Here is a 15,365-nt window from a genome sequence, read left to right on the forward strand (position 1 = left end):
AAAAAAAAAAAAGGCAGCTATTTTACATTTAAACAACAAAAGTTAAAAAAAAAAAAGTCAATTGTAAACACTGGAAAGAACAAAAGTTGGCAAAAATTAACATAAAATTGAAAGAAATGGGGAGTCTGAATACTGCAAATTGAAATACATCCCCCCGAAGCTGCAATTTTGGCATTCTTCCTAAAAAAAATAAAAATAGATAAAAGAGAGAGAAAATAATAAACCCCAAATCAATGTCTTACGTGGAGAACAGAATTCAGTCACAAAGAGCTCAGGACACTTTGCCTACTGAACAAATACAAGGTGAACAGAAATTATAACTTATTTACGAGGCTTTACATATTGCAAACTCGACTGAAAAGTATAAAAATAAATTGTGGACTTTGTTCATTAAGCACCAGCTGTGCCCAGGGGCTCAGTGGTTACATCTGCTATACTAACCAAGGAAAGAACAGGGTCTTTTTTCTTAACTTTTTTTTTGGTCTTTTTTTGGTCTTTTTTTTTTTTCTTACTCTAGTTGATGTTGAGCTTCCCAACCACGTTGCAAATGGCATTTGCAATGTTTGCTGATTTCAACACCCACAGGGTGAGCTGAGCCCTGCTGTGGTGACGGGTTGAACCCTGGTTTTTAAAATGTTACTTCTTTTTTCAAAGCAAGTGCACAACAAATAGAACCTTGCTAGAAACCTTGAAAAGAAAAACCAAACCAAACCGAAGAAACAAAAAGAAAAACCAAACCAAAACCAAAGAGAAGAAAAGAACAAGAGAGATTCCCCCCCCTCCCCCCATTTACATATTTTCTGTTTTGTTTGTTTTTTAAAAAAAGGCAACAGACACTAGAGGAATGAGATGTGGTTTGTGTTTCAAATGCTTCGGTGAAGTTGTTCTGTCATTTGTTTCCATCTGTGGCTGATCATGCTTTGCTCTCATTCTCATTTGTTTGTGTGGCTTCATTGGGGACCATCTTGACTTCTGCTGGAGGTGTCTTCGTTTCCGTTGCTTGCACTTCAGATTTGTCTTCTACTGGGGTTTTCCTGAAGGAGAATCACCAAAATGACACAGTTTAGAGGCAGAGAAAGACGTTATCCTGACCCAAGGGGGCTGTGACTGCCCTCTCTCCCTGACAGGGTGACCCTGCCTTATCCATTTGCCTGTCTAAGGACAAATCCAGAAGTCTCATGCTTTTCTAGTGCCACGTGGCACCAGTTTCTGCCCTGATGGAAGCTCTGAAGGGCCCCACTGACCTGTCAGGACCCTGAACTTGGGTGGCTGTGCTTAGTGATCTGCAGGAACTCAGCACCTCTGAGGACAGCACTTCTGCATCTAACTGTTTCTGATCTCTGTCATAAAACAATAACCTACCACGGAGAGAGCTGCATGAAGTCTAAAGAATAACATTTATGCTAAACTCTTGGGCTTGTTTTTTCTCTGCTCCCCTGGCACAGCCTGTTCCTGCTTTCCTCCTGGACCTTTCAAGCCATGCCCTGTTTAGTGGGTTCACAGGCGAGTTAATTAGCTAAGGAAACAATGAGATTAGTTAAGAGAACACCCAACAAGGACACAGCACAAGCACCAGGGCACAAGGGACACAGCACACGACCAAGAGAAGATTAAAGGCAGCCGTACTCGGTCTTGGCAGGTGCAGCAGGTACTGAGCTGTCTGCAGTGGAAGAGGCAAGCTCAGCAGCTTGCCCACTAGTCACACTGGCAGGAGTAGAAGTGCCAAGAGCTGCAAAAACATCCTTTGCAAGATCAATGTCTGGTGTCTTGAAAGTCCCTTCGTCCATTTTAAAGTCCTCATTCTGGGAAGGGTTTGTGGCGCTGCTTGGAGCAGCCTCGCTCTTCAGATTGCTTGGGTTCTTGGTTGTCTCTGCTGGGCTCTTCACTGTGCTGGGCTGCACAGCTTCCTTCTCAGGGCTCTTGGTGCTTGAGACCTCCTGCTTGGGCTCTGATGGAGCTGGAGGGCTAGTGAGGTTTGCAGGGCTTGGAGCAGCTGCTTTGCTACCAGCTGCCACTTTGGAGGTCTCGGCCACGTTAGCAACAGCACTGGGGCTGAGCACTGCACCTTGGCTGGACAGGACACTCGAAGACAAGTTAGTGGCTGGAGCAGAGTTTGGGGTATCACTGAGATCAACAAGGGGGGCCACTTTGGGGGAGGAGGAGGATGGTGGTGAAGAGGCTGAGGCAGCTGCCCCTTTGGCTGGAGAAGCCTGGCCAGGAGACATGGAGTTTGAGTCAGGAATGGCCGTGGCTGGCAGGGCAGCACTGGAGGTCAGCGTGGTGGTCTCGCTGGTGGGGCTGTTCTGAGCAGTGGCAAAGGTTTCAGTGATAGTGTCAGAGTTAGTGGTGCCTGTGGTGACAGAAGGCAGCATGTCCTCAACGGTAGCTGCGGTGTCGGCGGGGTGCCTGCAAGGAGCACAGGAGCAGAGAGATCGAGACAATGAAGCTGTAAACGCCAGCAGGGGAAGGGGAGCAGAGCAGAGAAGGCAGGTGGGTGGTGCGGCAGGAGGGCACGTGGTTACAACACACAACATGGAGAGGAACTCAAGAGGAGCAGAAACCTTCCTGAGGTCACTTGTGCAAAGGGGAGCGAGGGCTGGTGGGAATGGCTGAGGAATCAGTAGGAAGAGAAAGAGAGCAAAGAGGACATGTCCTTCAGGAGTGGCTTGCTCACCCAGGTTCTGGTTCAAGTCTTAGCCAAACATCACCCTGTCAGCTTGTAGAGACTCTTCTCTTTTAACCTAACTTTCCTCTCAGCCTCTTCCACCTAACCTCACAAGGAAGCCTGCTACCAGTTCCCTGAGCTGGCAGCCACGTGCCAAACGTCACCACACAACAAGGTCCCAGCACAGGACCCTTGAATCCACTCCCTCATCTTGGCCCTGCCTTTTGACCTGCAAATCTAAGACCTTCATCAAACCACAGGGAACATCATTCTTTGTCTCCACACACGTCATGCACATAGACAGGTATGTACACACACATCCATGCCTGCAGCTTCGGAGTGGTTCCTGCCCCTTGGACCAGACTCCAGCCTGTTGGGCAGGCAGGAATGAGGTTTCCTTTCACAGTCTCCAACAGTGCAACTCATGCTTATCAGCCATGATGTAGCACTGGTTCCATTAACAAATACATGGATGTGAGGGTGGAAAAACAGATGGCTTATTCCCTGAGAAGCCAGCGTGCCTGGGAACACCATCTCAGGCTTCCTAACAGGGAGAAAACCTTCACAGAGGAGGATCATTTTGTTAACACTGTGGTAAAACTGGACAGGAAAATCAGGACAATACAAATCCCAGCTATTCCTCAGTGCTGCTCATGGACACAGCCTCCCTTCTCCCCTCACCTCACAGAATCCCAAGAAAGCCATTTTCCCCAGTGGGCTCCACTACTAATCCAGCCAAAGGAGGTGAGCAGGATGCAGGTGGAAGAGCCTGACCACCTCACCACTGGGATGGCTCTACTGAAGGAAAGGAACCCAACTTGTGCCATCCACACCAAACCTGACCCAAACATCAACACGCATCTCAGCAGCTTCCTAAAGCAAACTCCTCACTGGTGCTGTTCCAAATGGAGCCTGGAGATATTACCTTTCTTCCTCTCTTCATGCCATGAATCATGGGCATGAGGGATCAGGGACTATGGGGACTGAGTGAGGACAATGTGGTGGCCCTGGGCTGTGATGGGCCAGTGCCAACATACTCAGGCTCGGTCAGCGGGGTGGTCTCGTTGGGCTCTGTGTGCTTCCCCCCATCGTGGTTGGGGGTCCTCTCCTCTTCAGTCCGCACCTCCACAATAGGCTCCTTGGACTCATCTTTCCTGTAAGGAGGGAATGACATGGAGATTGGTTCCCACTCAGCCCAGGGATCCTCCTGCAAAGACACGCTGCAAATGTCGGCAGTGAAGGACAGAAACAGGCTGGCCTTAAACTTCTTTAGTCACCCCCTTCCAGTTATGGCCAGAAGACCACTGTGATGTCCAGCAGCTGGACCAGCCACTTGATGGCTACCAACAGCAAGAGGACAAAACCAGAGGAACTTCCCAAGAAATCCCTTCCTGAGCAGAACCAGAGTGGCCCCAGAGGTGAGGAAGCCACAACTGCTTAAAGCAGCTTCTTCTCCAGAGCTGCTGGGGGGACACACTGACCCAAAAGAAGGAGCAAGGTAGGTGAGGACAGTACTCACGAGAAGGCTGCTTTGCCCTCCTCCATGTCCTTGCCCTTGGCTCCTGGGCCGGATTTGCCACACAAGTTGACAGCAATGCACATCAGGAGGCCACACTTGTTCAGGAAGTAGCAGGTGACATCCACAGCCACCAGCAGCAGCACAAAGACCACGATGAGAATGCCCACGATGGCTGCAGTCCCCAGGCCTGACGTAGGGCTAGTGCTGGCTTTAGAGACCAAAAAGAGAAGAAAAGAAGACATTATGGTTAAAAGATGAGCTGGGGCTAGTGAGGGCTCAAATCTGGCTGTGCTGAGGTTGCAGGCAGGGGGGACTTCAAGGAAGTTCACCCTCTGCCTGGAACTCTCCTGCTCTAACCAGTGCTTTATCCTCAAGACACGCGGGACAATCTACCTGAAACAACAGGTTCACTTGGACCTAATGGGGCTTTTCTCATCTCTGGGGGCCAGGGCCTGACAAGCAGACTTCAGAAACCTCTTCCACCATAACAGATTCCCAGCTGGGACTCTGAAAGGCTCCTGTTCCCCTTCACCACCTCCTCAAGATGAAGGTTGTGTCCAGGGTCCACAATGACTTTGGCACTGCCAGCCTGGCACAAGGACACGTGCAGCCTAGACTCTGTAGCACGGCTTGCCCTGGTGGGACACAGAGATACCTGTGGAGCCTCAATTAGCCCCTCTGGTGGTGAAAACAAGAGGAGGAACTGTCACTCAGGTAGGACCCAGCCACCCAGACCAGGGAAGCTTCTCATGTCCTATCCAGAGATTGCTGAGCTCATGGGACACTGCTCTAGGAGTGTTCTGGCTGAGGTCCTGACCACCATCCCAGCAGCCTTCTGAGGGAGCAGATGGGAAAGACAAGCAGACTGTCACTGTTGGCATTGTCCTGGTCACAGCAGCTGCCTCCTCCACCACAGTTCCTCAGCTATAGAATAGAAAAAAAAATACCTTGCTGCTTCCAGCAGAGCAAAGGGCAGCAGGTGGGAGGTGGTGTTGGAGGCCTAGGATATGCTTGGGGTTGCCCACATAGAACTAACTTCAGAGGAAGTGCCTGGAACTTTTTCTAACCTTGTAAAACACTGAGTACTTTCTTAGAACCAGGAGTGGATGAACACGTTGGTTAATCCTGACAAAACCAACAGGCACAGCCTTGAATGTTGCCAGCTGCAGCTTCCCAGCCTCCTCCTACCACACCCCGAGCACAAACTGCTTTTTGTTCCCCTTGTTTGCTTCAGAACAATTCTTCCCCAGCTGCTGATCTGCAGGCAGAGCATTTGGCTGTTGGCTCTCCCAGTTCAGCACTGACCTCTGTTGACTTTGGAAGGTGGAGAGATCATTTCCAGGGCCCACAGACAGAGCCAAACCCTCTGCCCCACATTTTGTTACTTTAAAACAGGAGAAAAAACACCAGGCAGGTAAGTGCTGCTTCATGGGGTGACCCTGATGTATGGTAAGGAATCCAGACTCCAACAGGACAGTTTCTTGCTGCATTTGACTGTATCCAGGAGTCTCTCTGAGGAACCCAACTCTGACACATCACAAGCCCAGTAAATGCTCAGCAGAACATTTGTGTCACAGACCAGAGCCCTGCCAGCACCTTACAGCAAACTGCATAATTACAGGAATTAATCACCCTTAGATGCATGCAGGGAGTGAGGAGGTCAAGCATTTTCCCTCTTCTAATGTATTCAGGACCCCTGCATGGATCCCTCTGTCATTAACATGCTCCTGTTCACACCTGGGGAAAAAGCTAAAGATGTGGCAAAACTTTTCCTCTCACCCACATCATCCTGCTGGGAATGGGCTCCTTGGCAGGCTAGGAAAGGTGCTCTAAGCAGAGCATCACAGACAGGATCACAGGACAGCAGTTTATTTGGATTAATGGCAACAAAGATCCAGTTCTATCCCAACTCTCTGCTCCGTGCCCAAGAGCACAAGGTTATCAAACCCACCAGGCATCACTGCTCCCAAAGACACCATTTCTGCCAGGATTGCTGTGAAATAACTCACCCCTCCTTGTGTCTCCCCCCTCTCCAAATCATTACCTTCCTCTCTCTGCCCCAGGGACCACAAGCAGCCACCACAGGAGAGGCTGCCAGGAAGAGGAGGACAGGAGAAGAAGGGCAAATCTGCAGAGAAGTGCCCTTATTTTTGTGCTATTCTCAGATTTTGTGTTTCAGACAATCAAACTGGGCCAAGGTAATTAATTGCCTGCAATGTTGGTTTTTTTTCCTAGGCTATTAAGAAAGCCCTACAATTTTCAGATCTCTTCCACTAGTTCTGGTTTTATAAATTCTAACTTCAGGGCTGGGCACATTTGATTAAATTAATCTACAAACACTTTTAAGGACTATTCACTCCATCCTATAGCTAAAGATAATCCAGGATTGTATAAAATCAAACTAATATTTATTCAGTTATTCTCTAGTGAGTTTGGTGGGGCCTAGAACAAGTCAGTGTACAAAAGAAGTGTCTAAATGAATGGTGAGGCTGTGGAGGATGAGCTGCTGATGCTGTGTGTGAGTCCCTGTGCACCACCAGTGGGTGCTGCTGTGTAAGGAGATGTGGACAAATCTGAGCTGCTGCAGAGCACGTGCAACCTGATGAGCAGTTTCCCATCAATTTGTTCCTTTTTGCTGTGCTCACAGCTAAGAGGAATAAATACTTCCACAGGTTAAATAAGGAAACACAAAATGTCAAAGAAATTATTGAGTTCTTCGTTAGAAGGAAGTGAGGAATTTATTAATCACAAAATATTTTTTCAATGGAAAAATTGAGCTTTCTGTAAGACTGACCTTTCTAATCACCCTTATTTTACAATGTACAATAAAATGACCCCTTGATTTTAATTTCTGCAACTCTGTGCAGACATCTGCCCTGTGAGAGAGAGCAGAAACTCTCAGATGTGTCTTCCTAGTGTGGTCTCAGAGCGTGCAGACAATGCTGAGGCACAGGCAGACAAAGAGACAAAAAGGGATGGAGAGAAGCAGGAACAGCTCCAGGCATTTCAAAGGTCCGACAACATTTGGCAGAAGAGAGAACAAACAAACCAAACAAAAACTCATTTCATCCGTTAGAAATGAAAAACCCCTCAAACCCAGGAGAAAAGCTGCTCGTTCTAACAGCTTTTATTTGCAAACCCTTCCAAGTGCCCTTCAGACAGGGGCTGCCACATTTTCCAGAGCTCGTTCTCTGAGTCTGTGCACAGTTTGTAGCAGAGAAAATCAACACTTGAGCAACCTCCTGTTCCACGGGACAACAGAGTCAGTGCCCACACAGACTGAGGCTCAAGGACTGATGGTTGCTCTCAGCTCAGCTACTGCAGAGCAGAAACACACCCAGTCTCTGGAGCGTTTCTGCCAGGAGAGGACAATGGGTACTTCCCCACGCTGCTAGTGAGCTCTTTTCAGGACTGGAACAAACCCTGTGGGGCTCAGGACTCTGCTCCTGGCTCTGTTGCTGTCCTGTGACTGACTCCCTTCCCCAGGATGGAAAGAGGAACATGAGCTTACAAAAACCTGTAAGTAAAGAGTGAGACACACAGACCCTCTTTTCAGGAGTGATGAGCAGCTCCACAGCCTGATCTCTGCAGCTGCCCTTCCTCTGCACCACTGCAGAGCAGACACCTCAGAGCTGCTCCTTCCACTCCACCAGCTTCAGGAGTCTCCTGAGCTCCCAAAACTTCTTCGTACCTAGAAACTAGGTGTGAACCACTGCAACTGATGCTGCTGGAGCAGAACGTTACCAAACCAGGCCCTCCTGTAAGATGAAGGTGGCCAAAGAAATGCTGTGACAAGTATCTTTGAAAATATGCAGAGTCTTAGCAAGGGGAGGGTGACCCAGCTTTGCAGTGTCATGATGACTTGGGCTTTTCTTCAGTAACTCTGAGATGTAAACTCAAAAGATCCAACCAAAACCTTCTCTACTCTAAACCACTGGAGATGAGTTTGTTGGCTTTTGGGTTTTGTTTTTCAAGAGATCCACATGCTTGTGTGTGCAGCCCCTGCACAGAGTCTGCATTGGTAGTTCAGATAGAAAAGCAGCTCACAGATCAGAATGAACAAGGTCTCAATAAACAGATCAGAGACTCACCCCAGGGCTTTTTGTTTGTCCCCATCAGAAATGTGCTAGAAAGAATCATAACCCCCAGACAACGATGGTATTTCACACATTCTGTGCAGACAGTTCAACAACTACACCAACAACTTCAGCTTTTGCAGCCTCAGTCTCTCACTCACAGAAGGAAACACACACCCCCCCATTTTCAGAGCATCTGAGCCAAAAGGATTTCCCATCACCAGGACAATTCATGAGAGTTTGTTGTCGTTGTTGCTTGGGGTTTTTTTGGTGTTGTTTGTTTTTCTTTTAAGTAAGAACAAGAGAAAAGCAAAAAAGTCAACTGAAATTTGATCAACAAAGTGCAACACACAGAACTTGCTAACAGAGATGCATTATATTGCACCAATTTACACGATGGATTAATCCTGACTGGTAGTGTCACATGCACAGTTAACCATGAATATTATGAAGGATCAGTAATAATAATAATAATTATTTAGCTGGTAACTCAATGAGTAACTTGATCCAAGCTAATATTTCCTGTTAAATGGCAAGAAAAGGGATTTCTCTAGGAAGTTGCTAACACAGTACTGGAAAATCAGAAGAACCATTGCCAATTTATATGCTGATGGGCTGCATGATGCCCCAGACCCACTACAGATCCTGGCTGCACACCAGGGGCAAATGAAAATTGCAAGGATCCAACCACATCAAGAAGACAGACAGACACATCTCTCCAGTGCAATTCCCACAAGATGTTTATATTCCAACCACCACAGCAGGAAAACCTTCTCATGGCCAGCAATTTGAATCCACATGCAAAAGCCCACAGAGACATTTGGGCAACCAGAAGGATTATCTCTGACAGATCTTCTCTCTCTTTTTATAGCCTGTGGGTTTAGGTTTCTGGAGGGAGCTTTGCAAACTTCTGCACAATAGAAGTGGTGATCAGCACCAGATGTGCAGAGCAAGCAGTAAAAAGCAGTATCTTAAAAGGCTTTCCATATTGTACCTTCCTTTGAGGAAAAACAGCAAGCAAATAACAACCAAAACATTGCTTTCTTTATATCCATTAAAAAGGGGAAATTCATTACAAGTAAAAAAAAAAAAAGGTTAAAGAGAAAAAACTTGGCTTAAACCTTTTTTCCTTGTTACAAAATACTGACTCTTTCAAATTAAATTTTTTGTTTGTTCTTTGTTTTGTTTGTTTTGATGATTTTATTCTTTTTTTTTTTTCCTTTTTTCCTGAACTGACAAGATCCTCTGAAGCACAATTATCTGCCCTGGAGGGCCCCAGGCCTTTTCAAGCAAATATTGCTTTATTTTAAGTTTCTAACAGAGCAAAAGCAGAGTCACTGCAGAAAGAAGCAATGAAACAAAGGAGGACGACGTTGATGGACTTCCCAAGGTCGCTGCAGGTGCCAGACAATGGTTCCCAGGAGGGGAAAATATGGTTGTTTAAAAACAAATTTGGTGTATGTGGCAAGCGTGGATGTTTCCCCGTGGGATCCAAGGTGACATGTATGACGACAGACATAGGAAAGGAGTCAAGGGAAGGAGGGGAGGGAAGAAAGGACCAGGAAGAAAAAAAGAAAGAAAGAGAGAGAGAGAGAAAGAGAGAAAAATAGATAAAAAAAATTAGGTCATAAATATAGAAAAACATAAGCTTCAAAGGTTTATTTAATTTTGTAAATTAAAATGGTTCAAGGTTAAAGAAGAGCAGCGTTAGCACATTCACCCCCACACCAGGGTGGGCTCAGCTCAGCAAGGTCCAAAGCTGCAGAGCAGGGGCCAAGTCAGGGTTTTAGGGGGGTTGCAAGCAAATGAGATTAGAAATGATGGAACAGAAGGCTCAGTGAGAAACACAAGAAAATGGTTATCTGGTATTTGAAGGGACAACACTGTCTTTTCACACAAGAAAAGGAATAAAGCTTCTGTGTAGCAGACAATCCAGCTGACTGGCCCAGCCCCTCCCCAAACTCTGCTGTCCCCAGGTCTTGGATTCTAGATCCAGGTGATCAAAACCCTGGAGAAGCAAGAAGGTCTCAAGAATACAGGACTGACTTTTCCATTTAGCTTTCCAGCTGCTTCTAAACTACTTTAATGCAATTATTAGTATTATTACTGAAAAAATCCCCTTATCCTTCCAACCACCTCAAGGACACTGTACAGGGATGGCAACAAAGGACTCTACATAATAAACACACACTTTGCCTGCAGGAAGGTCCCAGCTATTACTGTCAAACAGACCAATGTCATGACAGAGGAACTGCCTCTGACTTCTCCTGTGTAGCCCATTTAGAAATAAAAATGTAAAAGTTAATGCCATGAGAATCACAAGAGATGCTAAAGGAAAATAATAGCAAGGAATCATTTCAGAGAGGCCAAAAAAGTGACATCTGTGAACTCATTTTCAGAGGGTGCCTGCCCATGTGTCTGTTGGATTTAGAGGGCTCAGTGGCTTCTGGGCTCACTGCTCCTCCCATTGCCATGGGTACAGGATGAACACTGGGTGTTCCAAAGGCAGCAGCTTTCTCACAACTTGCTGATACACCAGTGCAGGACAGCCCAGCTTTCCCAGCCAGATCTGCTGCCCCTTTGGGCAGGTACCAAAGGCTACCAGAGAGTATCAGCACAGGTAGGCAACAAAGGCTGCACACAAAGGAGTGTGGAGGAACAAAAAGACTCAGCAGTACTTGTCCCTTCCCCTGGGGAGATACATCCCAGTGCAAAGGAACCACTTTCTGCTGTTTGCAACCTACCACATTTCACTGCTCAGCTCTGCACTGACCTTCCAACACTCTGCCAAATCACCCTCCCTTTCCCCTGCCACATCAGTCACAGTTGTCCTTCAAATATGTGAGGGTGCTGAGTATTAGAGCTGTGGACAATGAGAATCAGAGAGTAAGATGCTTAATGAGTTACTGAGGGTCCTTCCACCCAAAACTACAGCCTTGTTCCAACATACACCCCAGTCACTCTTTGCCTCTTCCTCCCTATCCTCTTGCTTCCCACCAGACACTTTTCAAGACCCAACCAACCAGGCCACTCATCTGTGTGCTTAACAACAAGATCTGGCTTAACCAGGTGGAGTTCCAGATGCAAACTGCACCAGATCTCAGCGGCTTCCTTCAGAGAGGGAGCAGGGGCAGAAGGGCAGACCAGGGATTGAATTCTCAGTGCAAGGGAAAGACTAAAGAAAACTCTCTACTTGTTCTGAAGAAAAACATGAGATGAGTAGACAATCTGGAGGGTGGAATGAAATCAAGTAATTCCCTTCCATATGGACTGTCAGCACCAAGCTTGGCAGGAACGTGCTTAACTCTGTGCAGTGAGGACTTCTCTTGGCTGACTTTGAAGTTCTTCCATCTGCTTCTACCCAATGAGAACTTTAATTTGCAGGTAGCCCAACAAAGAAACACTACCTGTCCTTTCAACACCCTCCATCAAGCTGCTACACTCCTGGCATCTCAGCTAACAGGGTCATAGCCCTTGTGCCTCTACCTCACTTCTTAAGCATGCTAATAAGTACAGTCTGTCTGGAACAAGAGTTCCCAACACTACTCTAATGCTATTTAGTTACTTTTCCCTAATGCTCTACTGAAAATTAAACCAGTATTGTTTTAAAATGGCTGAAATTTGACCTTAATTTCATTTCATAAAAAACCTACAGAGGAAGATTTCAATCACCTCCCTTTCCAACCACTAGCAAACTCATTCAGGCTTTATTTCTCCACAGGCTGAGCTGGAAGGACAAGCCAAGAGTGGACAAGCCCAAAGCAGATTTGGAAGGGAAATCAATTTACATGGTGACAAGTATCACTCAGAGATCTGAACGGTCTCTTTTGCTTTAGTTTCAAATGGGAATCCCACTTTCTGGTTTCAGAAAGTGTTTTATATCCACTGCTTTCCTGGCAATCCTGTTAACCCTGACCCAAAAGCCAACATTCCCTGCAAACAGTCAGACCAGGATTTGCCAGGTAGCATTCCTGACTGTCCTGCCCACACGGTGGGGTGGGCTGCAGTACAGGTATGGACATGGCACAAACTCAGCTTGAATGGGGAACCAACCGTGAGAATGGCTTCAAGCAAGCAAGTTGTCAGGGTTACTCAGGCACATTAAAGGCTGCAGCACTCTTGCATTAATTGGAAGCAGAAACAATGGAAAAGCTGGTGGCTGCTGTACCTGGGATGACCGTGGGCTGCGGGGAGGTCCGGAAGGTGTAGTGGGCAGGCTTGGACTTGCCCTGCTGGTTCTCAGCAATCACATACACCTCGTACTCTGCATTCCACTCCAGGGCCTTCAGCATGACGTGGTCACTGCCCGACGGGAGCCTGATCTCTGGTTTCCATTCTGAGGAATGTTTCTGCAGGACCACGAAGTGACAGGAGGCAAAACACAGCACAAGGTTAGCAGCCAGCTCTGAGGGCACTGGTGGTGACAATAAGAAAAGCTGCAATAGCTGGGAACTCTTTCTGCTGCCCTAGAGAACTTCATGTTCTCACTGACTGACTCTCAAGGTCCTGTTCCTCAGGGATGGGCTAAGCCCTCTCCCTGACTGGATGGGTTTTGGGAGGGACTTCGGATAAGGGCTTGAAATCAGGGGACAAGGGGTAATGTACTAAAACTGGAAGAGGGGAGGATTTAGGTGAGACATTCTTTAAGTAGGAAAGCACTGGAACAGGCTGCCCAGGGAGGTGGTGGATGTCCCCTCCGTGGAGGTGTTCAAGGCCAGGTTGGATGAGGCTTGTGCAGCCTGGTCTGGTGAGAGGTGTCCCTGCTCAGAGCAGGGAGGATGGAACCTGATCATCTTTATGGTCCTTTCCAACCATAACTGTTCTATGATCCTATGGTTGGTTGCTTTGTGTTTTCATTTTCCCATCATAGGAAAAAAACACCAAATCCCACCAAACACAAAACAAGGGCCACATTCAGCTTACAACACTAGCTACTCATCACACAGATGTTCTTTCCCAGGACTAGGGCTAGATGTTTTGCTCTGAGAATCATCTCTTTTGCAATCATGGGCAATTCACAATGAGAACCCAGCTACAACATCTCAGCTTCAGGGCTGATCCCCTGCAGGGTGAAGCCTGAGCACTGAAGAGGCTAAATACAAATCAGGCTGGAGTCTCAGTCATACTTACAGCTTTGTACTTGATCAGATAGTGTCTAATTGGGGAGCCACCATCATCCTGCTTGATAACATTCACTTTAATGGAGTTTCCATCTTCTCCCATCTGACCTTCCAGCTTGGGTGGGCTGGGTTCCCCTGGAACAATGGTGGGTTTATAGTTAATTGTAAAACGACCGTTAGGGAAAAAGTGCTCCTCAAAATCAGAAAAAGACATCATTATACCCAGCTGCCAGGGTGCCAGCTTCACTGTGACCTAGACACAGGGGACGCTGTGTCTGGGGAACAAAGATTTGCCAGACTTCAGCATTTCTTACATTTGGCAGTTTGTTTTCACCACCACAAGTTACCATATTTGTGTGTACCAGGATGGAGTCGGTGAATAAAGAATCCCCCCCTTCCCCTAGAGCAATTAGGAGGCTTTTTTTGTTGTGAAACACTGATGTGAAACACCTGGAAAATGTCACAATAGGAGTAGTGGCAAACAGGCAGGCTGCTCCTGTGAGGGCAGCTGTAAAGAGCACCACTGAGAAGGGACACTGTGCTTGTCACCCTGACCTGTGTCTGCGCCGTGACTGCTGGGCAGGATTGGTATTTGCTGGGCCAGAGACTCTTTGGTGTGCTCACTTAGGTGGCTGGGGAAAAATGGTACAGCTTTCCACTCAGTGTAACTACTGCAATGAATGCAGGCTGGAGAGAACTCTACCCCTCCACTCTCCTGTAATAACCACTTTTAAGAGAAAAAGCTCTTTTTCCCAATTTGCAGCCCTGGTACCATCAGAAAAGCAGCATGTCACTTGCCACTGCAGGGCAAACTGCTTTACAACCACTGCCTTTCACACCCACGTCTCCACAACTGCCTTTTGGAGCCAGTTCCTCCATAACCTGCACACGATCTGCAGAGGATGTTCCCCAAGCCCAGCTGAGGAACTTCCTTCTTGCACCTTTCCTACCACACATCTCCTAACACAAGTCAAATGCACAGATGGTCTGATTTTATTTACACCCCCTCCCACCCACCCCACCTTCAGAAACGCTGCAGCAAATTGCTCAATAGACACTTTCTCCTTCTGCTTTCCTATTACCCCAGGGATCAATTGTTTCCCAAGAGCTGTGACAGCCTGTGAATCTGCAATGCAAGAGACCTTATTACTTGTTTGTTTGCTTTGTGGAAACTCATCAACCAAACAACTCCCTGTCCCCAACAACCTAAGCATCAAATTAACAAAAGAACTTGAAAGATGAGAGAGCCCCGGTCTTTCCTTTCCAAAGTGACACAGGCACAAGAGGGCTCAGATCCTGCTGGATGGCAGTGCCTGGATGTTTTTGCTCCTTCTGACATGAGGGCAGAAGGGTTTTGCTTCCTCCATGCCAATGCTCACCTGAGATTGGAGCTGGAGCACAAAGTGCTGTGAAATACAATTAAAAGGATCCAATTCTGAACGTATCCCAAAGAGAACAATCCCAAAACTCTGAAACTGTGGCATTCATGACTTAAGAGCCTGAATGTAACCAAGTGAGAACAAAGCCAGGACACTGAAGTAACACTGGTGATTTTTTTTTTAAAGCTCAGCCTGTTGCCTAGAATAAAACTTTTAAGAAGAATTAGTTCTGCTACATTACTAGAAGTTCAAGGAAATTACAAGCCAGTGGTTGCGCTGAGATCAACTTTGAAAGATAACATCAGTCTTGGGAATTTACCCCAGGAGGTTCTTCCAGCCCCAAAACCATTCTGTGTCTGTGTTTATGCTCAGCTACTAACAGAGAACACATGCCTTTCTGACTAGTCAGAGACAGGATCATCTGTGAATATTGTTCAAAGCTGATCTTCACAAGTAGTTTGAAGCTCCCTCCCCGATCCCCTCCAATGAAAGAATTCAAGCATGGGTTCTTTGTGAAACATTAATGAGAAAACTGTAAGACCCAGAGTGAAACAGCAATTGAAGATGAATCCTATTTTCCTGCAGGTGAACACGTGCTTGTCTAAC

At 46.9% G+C, this 15,365-nt stretch overlaps 1 protein-coding gene across 1 annotated transcript in view; it reads right to left on the bottom strand.

Moving 5' to 3' along the window:
- Positions 1–870: 870 nt before the first annotated feature.
- NCAM1 (neural cell adhesion molecule 1) overlaps positions 871–15,365 on the bottom strand; it is a 45,805-nt gene continuing 31,310 nt past the window's right edge. The window contains exons 14-19 of the mRNA XM_009997416.1: positions 13,391–13,515; positions 12,429–12,609; positions 4,185–4,392; positions 3,703–3,819; positions 1,627–2,406; positions 871–1,034 (exon numbers count right to left, since the gene is read on the bottom strand). Of these exons, the coding sequence (XP_009995718.1) occupies positions 914–1,034; positions 1,627–2,406; positions 3,703–3,819; positions 4,185–4,392; positions 12,429–12,609; positions 13,391–13,515 (1,532 nt within the window). The 3' untranslated portion in view covers positions 871–913. The remainder of the gene's footprint in view (positions 1,035–1,626; positions 2,407–3,702; positions 3,820–4,184; positions 4,393–12,428; positions 12,610–13,390; positions 13,516–15,365) is intronic.

The sequence above is a fragment of the Chaetura pelagica genome, unplaced genomic scaffold (genome assembly GCF_000747805.2).
Source record: "Chaetura pelagica isolate M959 unplaced genomic scaffold, ChaPel_1.0 scaffold775, whole genome shotgun sequence".
Classification (NCBI taxonomy): Eukaryota; Metazoa; Chordata; class Aves; order Apodiformes; family Apodidae; genus Chaetura; species Chaetura pelagica.